The 22,006-nt window shown below is 42.4% G+C and overlaps 1 protein-coding gene across 4 annotated transcripts in view; it reads left to right on the forward strand.

The window, feature by feature from the left end:
* The first annotated feature begins 471 nt into the window (after positions 1-471).
* The window catches only part of gabra1 (gamma-aminobutyric acid type A receptor subunit alpha1), a 32,699-nt gene continuing 11,164 nt past the window's right edge, over positions 472-22,006 (forward strand). Inside the window, exons 1-8 of one of the 4 annotated variants that reach the window (XM_055941995.1) lie at positions 472-663; positions 3,019-3,118; positions 7,170-7,282; positions 8,527-8,594; positions 10,670-10,890; positions 11,701-11,783; positions 14,094-14,237; positions 17,168-17,320. In XM_055941995.1, coding sequence (XP_055797970.1) covers positions 3,039-3,118; positions 7,170-7,282; positions 8,527-8,594; positions 10,670-10,890; positions 11,701-11,783; positions 14,094-14,237; positions 17,168-17,320 — 862 coding nt within the window. In that variant the 5' untranslated portion in view covers positions 472-663; positions 3,019-3,038. Of the gene's footprint in view, positions 664-691; positions 1,410-2,493; positions 2,514-3,018; positions 3,119-7,169; positions 7,283-8,526; positions 8,595-10,669; positions 10,891-11,700; positions 11,784-14,093; positions 14,238-17,167; positions 17,321-22,006 lie in introns of those variants that run through there. The other 3 variants (XM_055941994.1, XM_055941996.1, XM_055941997.1) reach the window with 3 other exon arrangements.

The raw sequence follows: 22,006 nt of genomic DNA on the forward strand, positions 1-22,006 counted from the left end.
ACTTGCAGCATCAAACTAAGGTCGATGCATGTAGACTAGGCAACCTCACTATCTGTGTAAAGCACAAGAGAGACTGAGAGACAGAGAGCGAGAGCGACAGAGACGGGGGCGACAGAAACATTACTGAATACCCATAACTCATACATGCACATAACCACATATAAAGCAACACATACGTCCGGTTCCATTTCAAACGAGAGGAATCACAGTCTCCGTAGTCTTGTAAATAAAACCCAATGCCAATATCTCATTGACGAGTTATGATTTGTACATGAAGGACGAGTAGTCTAGATGTCATCATAGCGTGTTGTAAACGTATTCAAACAAACCAAAATATCAGTGTGTATTTTGCTTTGAGGTCAATAAACCGGCTACATATATGTTCCATTATTACATATCTCATCATGATTAAAATGTCTTCTGGTTTGTAGTTTAACTTGAAATACGCAGATGACTACAAAAATATACGCTCGGTATCATCAGGCAGATTTTGCAGAAGCACAGCACAGCTCTGTCTGCTCAGTCGTGGAGTGCAGGCGATAGCGGCATAATATTGACAGTAAACAGGCGGTCTTGTTATCTCGATGCGAATCCTGGGCTTTTGGGGTACAGTGAGTGACTAAAGTTCATTTCCAGTGAGGCTTGTCTCATCAAATATATCGGGTGAGGGAATATGCATTTCTTAACATTGGGAAGAATGTCTTCGTGTGAATGAATGTGTTATTTTTATTTGCATTGTTTCTTCATTGATATGAGATAATAATTTAATAATCGATTGGGGGTCTTCGTTTTGGTCAGAGCGAAATCTCGTGTTAGTTGATATAACCAATTCTATAAATGTGAAACGCCGTTTTTATCGGAAAACATCAAACATCAATCAGGAAGAAAAAGGGAGCGGGGGGCAAGGGAGCTGGTTGAAAATGTAAGAGGATTTGATTTTGCAGCCACTGAAAAAAAGATTAAGTCTACAGCAGTGGAAGTTACATTGTGCTGAATATAAACAATGGGCGGATTGGTCTTTAGATGAGACATTGGTACCACCTTCCATTCTAAAATAAAATCGCCCTGGCTTGAAGTCACAGCCTATTTCACATCCGGTTTACACAGTGATATGTTACCATTATCCTGGTAAAGTAAAGCTTTATTTGGCTGCAGTCTCCGTATTTAGAGTAGATTTTGTAGTTAGATTGTCAATTTGTTGGGGACTGAGAAGAGTTTCACTCCCCACACCATTGAACAGTGCGCGAGACCTGCGCATACTCAGCATCGTCAGCTGCCGCTTCTCGAGACTCAAGCTACATTTCGTCAGATCTGAGATCTGGGAGGATTGTTCTCATCGAATCCGTGTAGAAAAGATATCCATAAAAGTTTGAAAATACGACAGCCTCGAACATCTCTGGAATATCGCTGTAAGTGAATTTTCATTTTGCTTGTCTTTTTCGGTGCAGAAGGGAGTCGGGGAATTTGACTTGCAGTTCGAACGGCAGTGAGTTGTGTTCAGCCTAACAGAGGCAGAATCCAGTTCAAATAGATGGTATATGAGTTGCAACGGTCGGGGAGTGGAGGATGTGGAGTTAGCTATTGAAAATGAAGACGATTTTCTGGCATCTGCTGTGGTATGACATGGTTTTGTCCAAGTTGTTTCATCCCTGGACAGCGCTCCGAATGTAGCAGTATACAGTTGCTTAATTACTCGCCACACACTAATGTTTAAGGTGAGCATTGAGAAATGCCAATACCTCCCTGAACTCAAGATGTTTATACTGGGGACACATTTCACGGAATAATATAGAAAGTGTGGTGTATGTGATTTCCCCCCCCATTAAGCTGAATTATCCCTGGTTTATCAAATCCTTGTCAACTAACGACATTTTAACAGAACATTGCACATCGTTTATTAATACGCTTCGTTTGCGTTATATTCCAGTTCAGTTTGGAGAAATTAGGCGCCGCATCTTCTACAGTATGTATCTTTAATTTACAGGTTATTGTAGTCGTTTGTTTGATAATGGTGTAGCTATTGATTACAATACCTTTGCGTGGGTAATTAATTGCTGCTGCCGTGGGAAACATCGTTTTATATATATATATTTATTTTTTTATGGTTCCGTTAAACGGGCATCTGGCCAACAATTGTATTTTCATAACGCAATAACATTATCTTACCACTTACATCCTCTGAAAGTGGGATGACATTATGATTTCGGACGAAGGTGAAAATGCGTGAATCTAAGAGGATTTGGTTTAATATGCGGTTTCATACGCCTTTTAATTGCAGGCTATGAATAAACTAAGTAGGCTATACAAGTGCTATGAAAACAAATGACATACAAGACTATGTAACCCGTAACATGTTTGATTCTTTATGCAATATGCATGCGTAATGTAATGTATGTCGACGGATCATCCGAAATCGATTCTTCATGGAATGTAGCTCTTTTTTTAAGAAACCAATACATCGCCGCCAGTGTATCACATTCATTCAGACGCGCTCTCGCTATCCTTCTTTTCAGGTAATTATATAAAGTGTAATATATAGTAAACTGAAAACACTAAATAATATCTGATGGCTTTAACGGCTGTGTGTTTATGTGTCAACAGACATCTGACTTGTGATGAGAACGCTTGGTTTGATTTGTGACATATGAGTTTACGGATGCAGTTCCGTTAAAGTTCAGTTCAAGATAGCCTGTATAGGCTGTTTTGTGAAATATTTAGTGTTTTGAGGTTCGACCCATCACCACATCTTAATGTAAGTCGTTTTTTTGTGTGTACAAAAGCTGGATACTAATATGAACTGAAAGATACAACATTGTTCTTGGGAAAGGCTGGTCTTAGAACCTTGCCTGTCTCTTATGATTCTGAAACCTCTTGGTTTCAGAATCACTCACCTCTTCATTTGTGTCGTGTTTGATTGTCTCTTGAGCCAGTCTTGTCAACGGTACTGCTTTTTTTCTGATGTGGTATTTTATTTTTCGTTTTATTTTCTGATGTGTAGTTGTTGTCTTCCTTCTTCAGTGACAAACCACTCTCCAACCATGGGTGGACGGACAGGAACGGCCATACTGCTATGTGTGTGGGCCTGTTTGCTGGTGGCCAACGTGCTTTGTGGGAAAAGGTAAGGTGGGCTTCGACCACACAAACAAAATATTCACTGTCAAGCTAGATTTGGCCCAGAAAAGAGAATCACTGTTTTCTGTTCTAGGGTCTAGTTACGGAGACAATATGCTAGTCTCTTAAGTCCCCAACAGTGTGGAATTAGAATATATTTTGTGATCTGCAATCATGTCATGTTGGAATCCATCCCTCACTGGCAGTCTGAGAGCAAACACCTGATTATCCTGGAGAAGAAGGTATGATTGTAATGATCATATTTTGCCAACTGATCATATTTTATGTTGTGCATGACTCTGATGGCAGTAATTAGGGCATCACTTCAAGACTCCACACTGTAATTGTGATAATAAGAGGAGCTGGGGCAGATTTGCCCAAAATAGCAAATATTGTGTTATAGTTTCCATATGCTAAGCATCCACATAGGATAACACAGAATGTTCAACCAGAGTAGAGAAGTGCATGTCTCAGACATTCTGTCGTTTATTCAAAGGATGTGTGTGTTTCAAGTCACATTGTTTAAGTAGAGGTTAGTCCAACAAAAAAAGTCCCGCTTGGGAATACAGATGGCGTCTGTGCTCGGACCACACACTCAGTACCACAGTGAGATGGGCTGAGAGATGGTAGGTTTTGACATGTGATTACCACACTATTAATCCCACCATTGAAATGATAGACATTTGCATTTACACCTCAATGCTAATCCAGTCTTTAGGATTAACATTGAGAAGTTTGACATTGAACCAAACATATGCAAATATCAAGGATTCACTATTTGCAAACGAAGCCGCATATACTTATATAACTTTGTGTGCATATGATCATGTGGAATTACATAGCATGAAGATGCTTGACTATTAAATGAATGAAATTTGGGTTTTTTCTATTCTGCTAGCCTAAATAATTCAGTAGAGCTGTCCGAGCTGCATCCACATCTAATCAGTCTAATGAAATTGCCATTTACGGATTTATTTTCCGTGAGCTGTGACATTTTCCATATTAATCAACAGACAGTTTAATGTATCTTAACCGCACTGCTTCAAGGATGGACCATTTAACCAATAAACACCTTCCCTGATTGCTCCACCTTACAACTGTCACCATAAACTGCAGTGTAATTACTGCCTTGTGATTGACTGTATTGACCTCCAGAACTCAAAAACAAACCATGGAGGGTTTTTGAACAAACGCAATAATCAGGAGCACACGTTGATATTGGTGTTGTGATATTTTAAGGTAATAGGCAGGGAGGCAGGTAGGGAGGGAAGCAGAGAGGTAGGGAGGTAGGCAGGGAGGGAGGGAAGGAGGGAGGGAGGCAGGGGGAGGGAGGCAGGAAGGCGAGGGAGGTAGGCAGGCAAGGAGGGAGGGAGGGAGGGAGGCAGGGAGGGAGGGAGGCAGGGAGGGAGGGAGGCTGGAGGCAGCAGCATTTATTTAACTTTCCTACTTAAATAAAGGTGAAATAAAATAAAAGGCATGCAGCAGTGAGCAGTACTGTTGCTGTTCAGAGGACCTGTAGATGGGGGTGGTGTATGATGTTTCATGAGGAAGTGACCCCAGCAGCTCATAAACATCCAGTCCATTGCTCTCTGCTTATCTGCACCCCCCCCCCCCCCCCTTCTCTCTCTCCTTCTGCCTCTCCCATCCTCTGTCCCCACCTCCCATTCCCAAATATATTCTATGTCAAGTGCATTTGAATTATTCCTCACTTGAAAGAACTCCGAGGCGTGTATGTAAGTGTAAGTCTGTGTTAGTGTGACGGAGTGAGCATAGCATGATGTGCTGCGTGTGCTCTGTTTGTTCATTTACCTCTCGGCTTGGCTTACTGTTTTTACTAAATGTTATGTTGTTGCCATGTGTTTCTGTTCAGCTGTGCTGTGATATCAGCTATCCTGCTGCTTTAAGTGTTCTGTATTGATGTTTGTGTTTGTCATAATGTCCCTGTCCTTCTGCGTTATGATGTCTGTACTGTCCTGTGATTTCAATGTTTCATTTTAAAATAATAATAATTGCACCGCACTTCCTAGTCGTCACTGGCCAAGCCGTCATTGTAAAAAATCATTTGTTTTTAATTGATAAATAAAGGTGAAATTTAAAAAAAGAGGCATCCTTGCACGTTTCCTGTTGTGTTTTTTGGGAGGAGGATATAATTAACTAATCTACTGTATCTGGGGACAATCCAAAACCTTCGTCATGTTGTGTTCACTCATTGTATCAGCAAGCACAAAATACATGTGTGTGTGTATGTGTGTGTGTTATTCAGATTAGAGTTTTTCAGCCTCACATGACCCTCCCGGCAGTTCCTCAGATCTTTGTTTTGGTGGCCTAGACTCTTGAGCTATGGCATGGAAGATTTAGCCATTTCTTAAAGTTTCACACAAGATAGAGATTCATAACTGTGGAATTGTTTGATATCAGACGCTTGTTCCAATTGCTTGTCTCATTATTTGTCTTATTTATATTTCCTAAAAGTATTTTTGTCAGGAAGTATTTTTTAACAAAGCAGCATGTCCTTATTTAGAAGAATCGTTTACCTGCTCACATTTAAACCCCCCGCCCCCACCTTCTCTCTCGCTCATTTGCAGCCGCCTGCATGCATGTTCTCTCGGCTGTTCTGTTCTATCCTCCTGCTACTTGCCATTTCAGATTCCCACCTTCCCTTCCCTTTGCAAGTCCATGCTAACTTATCTTGATGACCTCCCCTTCTCCTTGAAGCTGCGTTCTGAGCAGAGATCGTTTCCAAACACTGGGGACTGTTTATTTAGCATGCAATCAAACCAGTGTGGTCCGCGATTGGTTGTAAAAAGGGAACATGATTGCTCAGAGGAAAACTATTATTTATGAGAAAGGCTTTCCTGTGATTATTTATGAGAAAGGCTTTCCTGTGATTATTTATGAGAAAGGCTTTCCTGTGATTATTCATGAGAAAGGCTTTCCTGTGATTATTTATGAGAAAGCCTTTCCTGTAATTATTTATGAGAAAGGCTTTCCTGTGATTATTTATGAGAAAGGCTTTCCTGTAATTATTCATGAGAAAGGCTTTCCTGTGATTATTCATGAGAAAGGCTTTCCTGTGATTATTTATGAGAAAGGCTTTCCTGTGATTATTCATGAGAAAGGCTTTCCTGTGATTATTTATGAGAAAGGCTTTCCTGTGATTATTTATGAGAAAGGCTTTCCTGTGATTATTTATGAGAAAGGCTTTCCTGTGATTATTTATGAGAAAGGCTTTCCTGTGATTATTTATGAGAAAGGCTTTCCTGTGATTATTTATGAGAAAGGCTTTCCTGTAATTATTCATGAGAAAGGCTTTCCTGTGATTATTCATGAGAAAGGCTTTCCTGTGATTATTCATGAGAAAGGCTTTCCTGTGATTATTTATGAGAAAGGCTTTCCTGTAATTATTCATGAGAAAGGCTTTCCTGTGATTATTTATGAGAAAGGCTTTCCTGTGATTATTCATGAGAAAGGCTTTCCTGTGATTATTTATGAGAAAGGCTTCCCTGTGATTATTCATGAGAAAGGCTTTCCTGTGATTATTTATGAGAAAGCCTTTCCTGTGATTATTTTTGAAAGAGAGAAAATAACCCCCCCCCCTTCCCAAGCGGACCATTTCCCTCTCCACCTATACTTCCATTTGTTAAAATACACATTTTGCAACATATTGAAATCTGTATTGCTGTTGATTATTGTGCTGAGATATTAATGAGTGGCGATGTTTACTCCACTCACACAATTACTGATTGTGGGTGTTCTGAGATTGAATTAACTATTTTGTTTCATGTTGCTCAAAGAGCACACTCAATGAGTCCTTTGCTGTTAAAAGACCACATTAAGGTATACATATTTCATTATGAGTCCTGTGTGTGTACAATTTCATGCCCTGTGGATAAAATAAACCTATTTCTCACATTCATATGGCTTTATTACAATTCTGTATCATCAGAGGAAGTAGATTTTAAAGGATCGAGAGAAGTTGCTCAGCTGGGATTTTGCTCCAACACTCCTGCATCGATTCACCGAATTCACTTTCCAAAATTGCTCTTCCTTTTCGTCAGCTCTGGACAGAATGGCCAGACGGACGAGCAGAAAGACAACACGACAGTGTTCACCCGGATCCTAGACAGTCTTCTAGATGGCTACGACAATCGTCTCAGACCAGGGTTGGGAGGTACAGTACTGTACAATGGTTTCTCACCAACTCATCATTCTGAAGTTTAGGGAAATAGAGGTGATTGGAGATAGATGGGTGGTGATGAGTGTCTTGGATTTAGTCAATAACGTGTTTATTGCATGATGCTGTCAAGTATTTTCCAGCTAGTCATTTCCTGAATCATTTGTTGTGTTATTTGGAATTGTTGGCACCAGGTTGCAGCACTCTGTTGGTTTAATATGGATGGTTTTCCAATACCATTACTTGGAGGATAGCAGTCCAGAGCACATCAAAACATAATTTCAAGTAATATAATATAAAATACTATTATATAATAGAATATATACGCCATTTAGCAGACGGTTTTATCCAAAGTGACTTACAGTCATGCGTATTGACTACAGACTGGAGTCCTTTGTCCTGCTTCATGAAAAATACATCTGCAATGTGTTTGCGTATCGTCACAAGTATGCTCATATCTTGTTTTCTCTGCCTTTCCACTCGTATCAGAGGAATCTACAGGAGGGTGATTTACTGTTAGCTTGTTTCCTTAGAAGCATGATATCAAGAACTAGTATCTTTTGAAAACGAAAGCAAACTGAAATTAAAGCTCCCCGGTAAATAACTCCCCTTGTTCTTTTGAGGAATAGTGTATGTAGGATATTCTCATTGAGACCTTGGGTAGTTTTGTCACTTTTCATGGAAGTGCACTGTGTGCCAGACAGTTATTGTGTATACTGATTTATATTCGACTCAGCTTGACAGAGTTTTGGAGAGATATGTAGGCCTACTGGAACGTGAAGGGGATTCTGATGGAATTGACTGAGTGGAAGGTCAAACAGGCAGGGGAATAGTATATTTTCAGTGGCAAATGGAGAGAAATTAAACATTATGATTGACACCATTCCTGATGTAAATCATGTTTCCGTTATTCTTCAAGAAACATAACTCTATACAGCAGACAAAGTTACTGTAAATACATCAGCCACATAAAGACCAGGTGGAATTTGATCTCAGCCAAGAGATTTGAAAATTCATGAAGCGATTGAGTCAGTAAAGGTCCTGCCACTGAAACGGAGAACTCAGAAATGGTTATTGATGTGAAAATCGGGATTGTAAGGTGTCATTTTGGAAGGGGGCTCTGTGAGAATTGGGGAATGAAACGATCAATGGGCTAGAAATGCTCCCCAGGATTACGAGCTAGTTAGAGCTAATGAGGAGCCCTGATCGCCACTCACTCTCCTAATTTCTTGGTTCAACAGAGCGTGTAACTGAAGTCAAGACTGACATTTTCGTGACGAGTATTGGGCCCGTCTCGGACCATGACATGGTATGCCTGTCTTTCCTCTCTGTTATTCCCCTCTCTGAAATGTCACCAGTTCTGTGTCCTTGTTCTCCCCTTAACCCATTTTCATGTGGTTCCAAAGGTAAAGTGTTTATTGATTTGATCAGCCCCCCATTAGTTTTTCGACATAAATGAAATGTCACAAGCAAGGAAATGTTATTAGACCAATTGGCTCAGTCATTTCCTAGATAAATGCCGCTTGTAGTCTTAAATGAAAGTACACGTGTATGTCAATTTGTATTGCATGGCATGACCCAAGCGGAGAGGCTTGGTATTGATGTAGGTATAAGGACTTTGGATCTTGTATAGCCTTGGTCTTTAGACATGGCCATGATGTACAGTGTATTAGCAGGTGCTTGGGACTAGATTGCAAAGCCCCAGTCCGTGTTCCAAATGGAACCCTATTCCCTACTTAGTGCACTACTTTTGACTCATTTTAATGGCACCCTCTTGGTCCTGGTCAGAAGAAGTGCACTATATAGGAAATAGAGTTCCATTTGGGATGCTAACACAGAGAGCAGATGCTGTTGTCATGGCTAGAGACATTACCCTTCCTACGTCTATCATGACTGGATCATGTGATTGGATGGATATCATAATCACATTGAGATAACTGACAGAGGAATGATTAGGCTAGTCTTCCTCAAATTAGACAAAAGTAATTTCATTTAGCAAAAGTGAGCGTACCTACCATTTGAAAAATAATGTAGAGTATTGAATAGGTCCTCTTTATTGAATGGCTAATGTGAGATTGATTTGTTAATGATTTTTAGGTTGGGACGTCGTCTTTAACCACTGTAGATGAATCGTAGCAATAATATACAACTATTATCAATCTGAATCCGTGTAAAGTACACAGAAATAACACGTCCTGTGACATCTGTGAAACTCTCTCTCTCTCTCTCTCTCTGTCTCTCTCTCGCTCTCTGTATCTCTCTCTTTCTCTCTCTGTCTCTCTGTCTGTCTGTCTCTCTTTCTCTCTCTCTCTCTCTGTATGTGTCTCTCTCTGTCTCTCTCTGTCTGTCTCTTTCTCTCTCTCTCTCTCTCTCTCTCTCTCTCTCTCTCTCTCTCTCTCTCTCTGTATCTCTCTGTCTCTCTCTCTGTCTCTCTCTCTGCCTGTCTCTCTCTCTGTCTCTCTCTATCTCTGTATGTCTCTCTCTGTCTGTCTCTCTGTCTGTCTCTCTCTTTCTCTCTCTGTGTGAATATCTCTCTCACTCTCTCTTTCTGCCTCTGATCTTGATGAAGGTTCAATATTTATGCACTTGAACCGTTTGTATTTGATGTAATATGAGTTTATTACTGTTCATGCTCTAACATATGGGCCTGCGCTACTGTACAGTAGGTAACGGAATGGTCTGGTCAGAAGAAACAGTTACAGTAGCTACCACTTCCCTTTCCCAGTCCACTTCCATTACCTTGCAGCTCTGTTACCGTTCACACTAATTACCTCACGGATCTGTTACCGTTCACACTAATTACCTCACGGATCTGTTACCGTTCAAACGAATTACCTCACTGATCTGTTACCGTTCACACTAATTAACTCACTGCTCTGTTACCGTTCAAACTAATTACCTCACGGTCGGGAGAAAACTGAGAAGCGCCTTTTAATTTCACTGGCTAGCTAACTCTGTCAGGCATTCTGAAACAATGACATGCTTATCCATAGTGATTAGTGCATGTTAGAGTGATATATCATGCCAGTGTTTGTATTTTTTGGTGCGCTAAAATCTAGAGCACTGTGCTTCTTCCTCATGTTTATGGAGGACACATTCATGAGGACAAGCTGGAAGACTGAGACGGAAGCCACTCCACCAGTTAGATAGATCTACCTTTGTTGAAGCCTTCTCCTTGACAAGACAAGACAGTCACCAGCAGGACAAATAGGCCGTTGCTGCTACATGGAAGCCTGAGTGACGTGAGAGAGAAGCAAAGTGGTGAAAAGTGGGCGTGTGCATTACTCAGCAGCATGTGGTCTGTAACATGTCTGGCAGATATAGGACGATTAGGGCAGGACAACCTACCTCTTCCAGGTGCTGATCTTGCATTCTCTCTTACAGGAATACACCATTGATGTGTTCTTCCGTCAAAGCTGGAAGGACGAGCGGCTAAAATTTAAAGGGCCAATGGCGGTTCTCCGTTTGAACAACCTGATGGCCAGTAAGATCTGGACCCCTGACACATTCTTTCACAATGGCAAGAAGTCTGTGGCCCACAACATGACTATGCCCAACAAACTCCTACGAATCACAGAGGAGGGAACTCTGCTCTATACTATGAGGTGAGAGGAACCATTTTCCCAACTGAGATATAGTCTGCTTTCTTCATATTAGATTTAGGAAGAGGTATTTTTAACGCTGAAAGTCGAAATCCTCACTGGGAAGCAGAACGTGGTTGTCTCTACAGATAATAAGCATCATATCAGTCCCACGATGATCGTGATTCCAGTACATTATAATGTTTTTGTAATTTATGCTCTAGAAAATACTGTTGGTATCCAGCAAATTATTTATCCTTAAAAAGGAGTGGCAGTGGAGAGCACCAAGAACCATAGTGAGTGGAGCGAGTAGTGTAGACTAGAGTGGTAGAGTGGAGGCTCGCTGTGAGTTTTCATTTGAGCTGAATCATCATAAATTATGGTTCCAGATGTGAATTTCCATGGCCCACAAAATGGATCTAACGTGTGGGTCACAGAGGGTGGCCATAAAACATTATTTTACATGTTTATTAGCAGATAAGGACACAGTGTGAGTTAATATTTATGTCGTAGAGATGACGAATGGGTGACATGTCATGGTTCGTTTGACATTCCCCTTTTCACTGTGCTGTCAGGAACAGGCTGCGTCAGCAGTGTCCCTCCATTCCTTCAATTAGATTTACAAAAGGCTTTTGTTGTATCTCATCTCTATCTCTCTCTCTGACTCTCTCTATCTCTCTCTCTCTCTATCTCTCTCTCTCTCTCTCTCTGTCTCTGTCTCTGTCTCTCTCTCTGTCTCTCTCTCTCGCTCTCTCGCTCTCTCTCTCTTTCTATCTTTCTCTCTCTGTGTGTGTCTCTCTCTTGCTCTCTCTCTCTTTCCCTCCCTCCCTCCAGACTGACCGTAAGGGCAGAGTGTCCCATGCACCTGGAGGACTTCCCCATGGATGCCCATGCTTGCCCACTGAAGTTCGGCAGCTGTGAGTGATTCGCTGTTTTCCCCCGCTCTCTTTGTCTTTCCCTTCCAACAGGAAACCCAGTACTCGTACCTGATAGGAGTTGACAGTGGCGTAACAGCTGTTCTCAGGCAGGACCTGGCGTCCCAGGCCCGCCAGGCCCCACCAAGACCCGCCAGCATACTGTAGACCTCTGTTTATCGGAGGCAGTACTCCCTGTCATACGTCCAGTTCCATTGTGCCAGCTGGTCATTGCTGCCAGGTCTTCTGACCCCAAATTATCCTCGAGAAGTCGAGAGAGATAAATCGTTTTTTGTTGATGTTTTTCTTCTCACTTTTGTTTATTTCACTACCTTTGGCAATGTAAACAGATGTTTCTCATGCAAATAAAGCCCATTTGAATTGAGAGAGAGAGAGAGAGAGAGAGAGAGAGAGAGAGAGAGAGAGAGAGAGAGAGAGAGAGAGAGAGAGAGAGAGAGAGAGAGAGAGAGAGAGAGAGAGAGAGAGAGAGAGAGAGAGAGAGAGAGAGAGAGAGAGAGAGAGAGAGACACAGAGAGAGACACAGAGAGAGACACAGAGAGAGACACAGAGAGAGACACAGAGAGAGACACAGAGAGAGACACAGAGAGAGACACAGAGAGAGACACAGAGAGAGACACAGAGAGAGACACAGAGAGAGACACAGAGAGAGAGGGAGAAGCCCAACGATAATGAGCATAACACACCTTGAATAAAGACCAACTCTCAACTTTAAACTGGCTCGCTAAATATTTCAGTGATGAGGCTCCTCTGCAGTACAAATCCTCAACCGTGCTGAAGCAACACTTTACGTGTTGCCTGGGTCAACAGGTGGGAAAAAATCTGACTTGGTTGTTTAAAGGTCAGTCAGATTGAGATGTTGTTTGTTTCTCTTTCCCTCTCTCTCAGTAGCGGGTAAAATTCTGGGAAGCCAGAAAAAAAATCCATATTACAACCTATGTGTTGTGATAATTGCGTCGTTTTCTCTACAACCTGTTCGTATCACAGCCTTGCCACTGTGATATATAGGCCTAAGGCAGAGACAGTAAGAACACACAGTGGCAGAATAAATTCAACCACACCTTTGTTTCATCACAAAACTGGAGAGCAACATCTGTCTGGTGGAGTCCACAATGCAAATTGCATGTAACAAACAGTTAAATGACTTACAGCATGATAAGTTAATGTTCCCCACATTTTCTGACTACTAAACAACTATTGATTTAGAACCACAGAGAGTTACCGCAAGTCGCAAAGAAAACAGGATCTGCCTCCACCATTCCAGAACCATTTCAACTTCAACATTTCAACATTATCTAATCACCTCTGCTTAGTCTAGTACAGTGACAACTAAAAGACACCAAAAACAATTTTGTCTAATCAACGGAAACCTAAAAAATGTTGTGGATGTCCATGGTTCTGAATTCTGTGTGTGTGTGTGTGTGTGTGTGTGTGTGTGTGTGTGTGTGTGTGTGTGTGTGTGTGTGTGTGTGTGTGTGTGTGTGTGTGTGTGTGTGTGTGTGTGTGTGTGTGTGTGCGCGTGCGTTTGTGCAAGTAGAAAATCCATATTGACTCCCCCTATGGTCTATGACTTTGTCATATTGTACACACTTTTAGTTTTTGTTGTCCTAGGCTACCTGGCTAAAATTCTTGCTCGCCTAACTTCCTTATATGGGCAACGTTAGCTAGTTAACAATAGCCTTCTACATCTAGCTACATATTGAACTTCCATCCTCTCAGGACAGAGGCACAATGTTTGAATTTTTGGTTGGATCAGAATCGCTGTTCTAATCTTTGGCCAGTACGAAGAATTAAGTAAAACCACAAGTCCAAATCCCTATCTCCATGCATGGCTAATTTAGGAAAGGGACAATTTTAGATTTCTGGCTAGCCACCGGAGGACAACAACACAACGAGTTGTTTCTGTCAATGATGTATTGCTCTCGATGTGATGTAATTGGAGTGATCCCAAATCCCAACTGGCTTTTTTTTGGTGCGCCAGGGCCATTCACAGTTGAGCGCAACTCTGATTGGCTATTATTTTGTATTTTGCATTCAATGCTACGGGCGGCAACAATGTCATACTCTTTTTGACCAGACAGCATCAAATAAATGGCCTACACACAGAGAGACAGAGGGGCGCTGTTTCACTCGCTGAGATGCTTTTCTCCGGTGAGATACATTCAGCCTCTTGCGAATTGAAGGAAAAACTAAATATTAATTATTTAATGTTTATTTCTTGGTATTTTTGGGGGGAAGCCTGCCTCTCCTTGGCATCCATGAATACACACCACTGCTCTCTCTTCTTCCTGACAGATGCTTACACCAGGGCTGAGGTTGTGTACGTGTGGACGAGAGGGGCAGCCCAGTCTGTTGTGGTGGCTGAAGATGGCTCTCGGCTCAACCAGTATGATCTGATGGGGCAAAGTGTGGACTCTGGGGTTGTCCAGTCCAGCACAGGTCTGTTTCCCTTGTAAAATACACTATATGTACATAAGTATGTGGACAACCCTTCAAATTTGTGGATTCGGCTATTTCAGCCACACCCATTTCTGACAGGTGTATAGAATCGAGCACACCGCCATGCAATCTCCATAGACAAACATTGGCAGTAGAGTGGCCTTACTGAAGAGCTCAGTGACTTTCAATGTTGCACTGTCATAGGATGTCACCTTTTCAACAAGTCAGTTCGTCAAATTACTGCCCTGCTAGAGCTGCCCCAGTCAACTGTAAGTGCTGTTTTTATTAAATGAAAATATCTAGGAGCAACAACGGCTCAGCCGTGAAGTAGTAGGCCACAAAAGCTCAAAGAACGGGACTGCCGAGTGCTGAAGCATGTAGCGCGTAAAAATAATCTGTCCTCGGTTGCAACACGCGTTCCAAACTGCCTCTGGAAGCAACGTCAGTGTAACAGTATAACTTTAGTCCGTCCCCTCGACCCGGGCGTGAACCAGGGAGCCTCTGCACACATCAACAACAGTCACCCACAAAGCATCGTTACCCATCGCTCCACAAAAGCCGCGGCCCTTGCAGAGCAAGGGGAACCACTACTTCAAGGTCTCAGAGCAGGGCCTCCCGGGTGGCGCAGTGGTCTAGGGCACTGCATCGCAGTGCTAACTGCGCCACCAGAGTCTCTGGGTTCGCGCCCAGGCTCTGTCGCAGCCGGCCGCGACCGGGAGGTCCGTGGGGCGACGCACAATTGGCATAGCGTCGTCCGGGGTAGGGAGGGTTTGGCCGGTAGGGATATCCTTGTCTCATCGCGCTCCAGCGACTCCTGTGGCGGGCCGGGCGCAGTGCGCGCCAGCCAAGGGGGCCAGGTACACGGTGTTTCCTCCGACACATTGGTGCGGCTGGCTTCCGGGTTGGAGGCGCGCTGTGTTAAGAAGCAGTACGGCTGGTTGGGTTGTGCTTCGGAGGACGCATGGCTTTCGACCTTCGTCTCTCCCGAGCCCGTACGGGAGTTGTAGCGATGAGACAAGGTAGTAATTACTTGCGATTGGATACCATGAAAATTGGGGAGAAAATGGGATAAAAAAATAAATAAAAAATAAAAAAATAAAAAAAAGGTCTCAGAGCAAGTGACGTCACCGATTGAAAGGCTATTAGCGCGCACCACCGCTAACTAGCTAGCCATTTCACATCCGTTACATCAGCACAAGAACTGTTCGTCGGGAGCTTCATAATATGGATTTCCATGTCCGAGTAGCCCCACACAAGCCTAAGATCACCATGCGCGATGCTGTCGGCTGGAGTGGTGTAAAGCTCACAGACATTGGAGGGAGGGAGAGAGAGCAAGTGGGACAGATGGACAGAGAGAGAGACAGAGGCAGAGAGAAACAAAGCAAGGTCCATACAGAAAGGGTTTGATGAGATCGTTGTGGAAGAACTTGACTGGCCTGCACAGAGCTCTGACGTCAACCCCATCGAACACCTTTGGGATAAATTGGAACACTGACTGCGAGCCAGGCCAAATTTCCCAACATCAGTGCCGGACCTCACTAATGCTCTTATAGCTGAACGGAAGCAAGTCCTCGCATCAATGCTCCAACATCTAGTTGAAAGCCTTCCCAGAAGAGTGGTGGCTGTTATAGCAGCAAGTGAACGACCAACTCCATATTAATGCCCATGATTTTGGAATGAGATGTTCGACAAGCAGATGTCCACATACTTTTGGTCATGTGGTGGGTACCTACACTAAACTTCCCTCTCTGTTCTCTCACTTCCACTGCTCTGTGTTTGTAGGCTTACTCTAAAGAACATGTCCCAGATTTGTCATTTCCCTTGTGAGCATCACATCCTTTCCCTTCTTTTTGGTACATTGATACTGGCAAAGGTAGTGACAAAGTAAAATCAGTGGCCCCTTTACAGTGCATTTAACTGCAGGCAGAAAGGTAGATTTGTGTGTTTCTGTATTGGTCTGTGTTTGATAGTGTCAATACCTATCTCATTCAATTGTATCTGCTAATTATGAGGAACCATTGATTTACCAAACCAATGTAATTAATGTTGCATGACCATTGAATGATTCCTTTGTTTAAATCTTTGTCAAACATAAAGAGCCAATGTATTACTACCTAAGTCAGGGATCATCAACTCAATTCAGACACTGGCCAATTGTTTCTTGAGCCGATGGTCGGGGGTCGGAAACATGATTACAAATCATTTGTACGCAAGTTGACTGCAAGAAGCCCAAACAAATCTAATATTTGACTAAAACATAATCATTTCAAACCTTGCAAACATTTGTATACAATCACGTTTCTCTCTGCGTGGGAATACTTGGCAACGTATTTCAAATAAATCCACCCGCGGGCCAGACCTGGCCTGCTGGCCGCCAGTTGGGGACCACTGACCTAAGTCATTCCCAATGCTGTCGCAGAGCATTCAATATGTTATTGCTCTAAATGCATTGATGAATTGGGTTTTTATCAACTAACTCCATGCCACATTATTGAATTAGTTGATAAATGAGGCCTAAACAATAGTAATAAATGTCTGGCAATAAAACTACTCCATGTCCGTAACATGACTAACCTCTACACAGCACACATAGACAGACTTCCTCTTCGGTATGGTTTAATAGTCTTACACGACAGCTGAGGATTATGGAGTGCACAAAACCAGCACACTACATAGACTGATTGGATGTATTCTTTTCCATATCTTTTTTTTCTAATTGGCATTTTTTTCTGTTTTGGAAGGGGGGTACGTTGACGCAGACAGAACTGCACTCTCACACATTTTTGGAGGATATCAGATCAAATATTTAGGATTCACAGGAGCACTAGAGCTCTATGAAGTGGCTCTATAACTCAGAGGACACAGACCCTTCTCATGCTTTTCAACTCTCTGTTTCTCTGTTTCTCTGTTCCCACCTTCCCGAAAAACAGGAGAGTATGTTGTCATGACGACACACTTCCACCTGAAGAGGAAGATTGGTTATTTTGTCATCCAGACGTACCTGCCCTGCATCATGACGGTGATCCTGTCCCAGGTGTCCTTCTGGCTCAACAGAGAGTCCGTCCCAGCCAGGACTGTGTTCGGTGAGTCCCTACTATTTCATGCCAAACGTAAACCAGTTGACATACACTCAGTGGTAACTAACCACAGCAGACCTTCACTTTCATTGAGAGTGTGATGGGAACAGAGTGATCCTCGTCACTTTGCCTTACTAACGTCCCTTCACATGTAGCTCTGGATTCAATTACTACACTATATCTCAATTTTGATAGAGTAAGTCTGTTGCCCATCAATTAGTGAGTTTGTGTCGAAGCGAAGGAAAAGTATCACTGATACTCACATTGGTTGGTTTTCTAAAGTCAGTATAATAAACCAGATTGGTAGAATTATCTTGTTACTGTCTGTTCACAGTGGAATTTCAACTTCTATTCTGGCTGAGTGTTACTGTCTGTTCACAGTGGAATTTCAACTTCTATTCTGGCTGAGGGTTACTGTCTGTTAACAGTGGAATTTCAACTTCTATTCTGGCTGAGTGTTACTGTCTGTTAACAGTGGAATTTCAACTTCTATGCTGGCTGAGGGTTACTGTCTGTTCACAGTGGAATTTCAACTTCTATTCTGGCTGAGGGTTACTGTCTGTTAACAGTGGAATTTCAACTTCTATTCTGGCTGAGTGTTACTGTCTGTTAACAGTGGAATTTCAACTTCTATGCTGGCTGAGGGTTACTGTCTGTTCACAGTGGAATTTCAACTTCTATTCTGGCTGAGGGTTACTGTCTGTTCACAGTGGAATTTCAACTTCTATTCTGGCTGAGTGTTACTGTCTGTTCACAGTGGAATTTCAACTTCTATTCTGGCTGAGTGTTACTGTCTGTTCACAGTGGAATTTCAACTTCTATTCTGGCTGAGGGTTACTGTCTGTTCACAGTGGAATTTCAACTTCTATTCTGGCTGAGTGTTACTGTCTGTTCACAGTGGAATTTCAACTTCTATTCTGGCTGAGTGTTACTGTCTGTTCACAGTGGAATTTCAACTTCTATTCTGGCTGAGTGTTACTGTCTGTTCACAGTGGAATTTCAACATCTATTCAATCAATTTTATTTTATTTTTATATAGCCCTTCGTACATCAGCTAATATCTCGAAGTGCTGTACAGAAACCCAGCCTAAAACCCCAAACAGCTAGTAATGCAGGTGTAGAAGCACGGTGGCTAGGAAAAACTCCCTAGAAAGGCCAAAACCTAGGAAGAAACCTAGAGAGGAACCAGGCTATGAGGGGTGGCCAGTCCTCTTCTGGCTGTGCCGGGTGGAGATTATAACAGAACTATGCCAAGATGTTCAAAAATGTTCATAAGTGACAAGCATGGTCAAATAATAATCATGAATAATTTTCAGTTGGCTTTTCATAGCTGATCATTAAGAGTTGAAAAACAACAGGTCTGGGACAGGTGGCGGTTCCATAACCGCAGGCAGAACAGCTGAAATTGGAATAGCAGCAAGGCCAGGCGGACTGGGGACAGCAAGGAGTCAACACGGGCGGCAGTCCCGACGCATGGTCCTAGGGCCCAGGTCCTCCGAGAGAAAGAAAGAGAGAAGGAGAAAATTAGAGAGAGCCAAGATTTTCAAAATGTTCATAAATGACAAGCATGGTCAAATAATAATCAGGAATAAATCTCAGTTGGCTTTTCATAGCCGATCATTAAGAGTTGAAAACAGCAGGTCTGGAACAGGTAGGGGTTTCGTAACCGCAGGCAGAACAGTTGAAACTGGAATAGCAGCAAGGCCAGGCGGACTGGGGACAGCAAGGTGTCAGCATGCCCGGTAGTCCTGACGTATGGTCCTAGGGCTCAGGTTCTCAGAGAGAAAGAGAGAACGAGAGAATTAGAGAGAGCATACTTAAATTCACACAGGACACTGGATAAGACAGGAGAAGTACTCCAGGTATAACCAACTGACCCTAGCCCCCCGACACATAAACTACTGGAGCATAAATACTGGAGGCTGAGACAGGAGCGGTCAGGAGACACTGTGGCCCCATCCGAAGAAACCCCCGGACAGGGCCAAACAGGAAGGATATAACAGGAAGGATATAACTATTCTGGCTGAGTGTTACTGTCTGTTCACAGTGGAATTTCAACTTCTATTCTGGCTGAGTGTTACTGTCTGTTCACAGTGGAATTTCAACTTCTATTCTGTCTGAGTGTGGCTGTGACTGTGGATGTACGCGTGTGTGTGAGAGAGAGTGCTGTGTGTGTGTCAGCTCGTACGCAACAGTGTCCAAAAAGAAGACTCTTGTTGGTCAGTCTGAAGCATGCTTCTCCTTAGCAGAGCAGAGCACTGTCTAGCTGGGTTGTCCTTGTTTGACCTTCTCCTCTCCCTAAGCATCGCCCATGACAGCGTCTCCCTTGGCCTAGTATTTATTAAAAGCGCTTTCCGAGCTCCATAATACAGCCTTTATGTGAGTGTAAGGAGGAGGGTTTTTCAGCACCAGTCCTAGACTGTACTATGTTTGCTGCAGGGTTCCTGTGGTGCTGTTGCCTACCTGGTTCTGTTCATCACATGGCAGAGAGAGGAGTAGGGGAATGAGGTTGACCTCGATGCATAAACTGACATATGGAATTGTTTTCAGATGGTTATACTACGGATCATTGAGCTATTTGATTTAGAATTGTAGGATCCCTTTAGGTATATAAATATATATATATATATATATATATATATATTTGATAAAATATTGATTTGGGCCTTTACTACTAAAGCCCATAAAAGTGATAAAAATTACAGTAAATGACAAAAAGGACAGTAAAACAATTAATCATAAGAAGCAAGGTTTTGAAGTGTCGTAGGAAATATATACATGTATCTTTTGTTTACACATATTGAACCTCTATTTTTAGGGTAGGAACAAAACTACCTTCATACTTCCATTCGTTTTTTTAAACCGGAACTGGTTTCCTTCAGACGAGTCCCAGAGAACACCATCATGTTCGTGATGAGACGGTGACACGGTCTGACAAACACCACTCTAACTCTGCCACCTTTCACCGCAGATGCGGAAGTGCTACACTGCCAGATGCGGTGGATTGAGACGCAATACAGTGGCTGGCAAAAGTATTCACCCCCTTGGCATTTTTACTATTTTGTTTCCTTACAACCTGGAATTAAAATAGATTTTTCAGGGGGGTGGTATCATTTAATATACAAAACATGCCTACCACTTTGAAAATGCAAAACATTTTTTCTTGTGAAACAAACAAGAAATTAGACCAAAAAAACTGAATACTTGAGTGTGCATAACTATTCACCCCCCCAAAGTCAATACTTATTAGAGCCACCTTTTGCAGCACTTACACCTGCAAGTCTCATGGGGTATGTCTCTATAAGCTTGGCACATCTAGCCACTGGGATTTTTGCCCATTCTTCAAGGCAAAACTGCTCCACCTCCTTCAAGTTGGATGGGTTCCACTGGTGTACAGCAATCTTTAAGTCATAACACAGATTCTCAATTGGATTGAGGTCTGGGCTTTGACTAGGCCATTCCAAGACATTTAAATGTTCCCCTTAAACCACTTGAGTGTTGCTTTAGCAGTATGCTTAGGGTCATTGTCCTGCTGGAAGGTGAACCTCCATCCCAGTCTCAAATCTCTGGAAGACTGAAACAGGTTTCCCTCAAGAATTACCCTGTATTTAGCTCCATCCATCATTCCTTAAATTCTGACCAGTTTCCCAGTCCCCGACGATGAAAATCATCCCCACAGCATGATGCTGCCACCACCATGCTTCACTGTGGGGATGGTATTCGCGGGGTGATGAGAAGGGTTTGGTTAGTGCTTGACATAGTGTTTTCCTTGATGTCCAAAAAGCTCAATTTTAGTCTCATCTGAGCAGAGTACCTTCTTCCATATGTTTGGGGAGTCTCCCACATGCCTTTTGGAGAACACCAAACGTGTTTGATTACTTTTTTCTTTAACCTCTACAGAGTACCTAACCCGGATCCGGGAGCACCCCCCACACCCCCCACACTGATTAGCATCGCTAGCATAGCGTCACAATTAAATAGTAGCATCTAAATATCATTAAATCACAAGTCCAAGACACCCAATGAAAGACACAGATCTTGTGAATAAAACCACCATTTCAGATTTTTTAAATGTTTTACAGGGAAGACACAATATGTAAATCTATTAGCTAAACACGTTAGCAAAATGACACCATTTTCTTACTCCAACAGTTTCTTACTCCATCAGGTGCTATCACCAATTCGGCTAAACTAAGATATTGATAGCCACTAACTAACAAACAAATTCATAACATGACAGTCTGATAACATATTTATGGTATAGCATAGTTTTTTTTTTTAAATGTGCATTTTTCAGGTATAAATCACAGTTCTACATTGCAGCTGCAATCTGATATAGTGCTGATGCAGCTAGAACAATTACAGAGACCAACGTTATATAACTAATTACTTGTCTTAAAACATTTCAGAAAAAATACACAGCGTACAGACATTGAAAGCCCAACATCTGGTGAATCCAAACAATATTTCAGATTTTTTAAATGTTTTATAGCGAAATTAGCATAACTAGCTAATTAGCATAACCAGGCCAGCCAAAACCAGCTGGACGCGCCCGACCAGTTCACATGCACGACAGATATATGAAATAACATCGTAAATTGGGTCTTACTATTGCTGGTCTTTCATCAGAATGTTGATCAAGGTGTCCTTAGTCCTGATGAGTCGTTCAATCCATTCACAATGGCAACTTCC

This window comes from Salvelinus fontinalis, chromosome 13, assembly GCF_029448725.1.
Source record: "Salvelinus fontinalis isolate EN_2023a chromosome 13, ASM2944872v1, whole genome shotgun sequence".
In the NCBI taxonomy this organism is placed as follows: Eukaryota; Metazoa; Chordata; class Actinopteri; order Salmoniformes; family Salmonidae; genus Salvelinus; species Salvelinus fontinalis.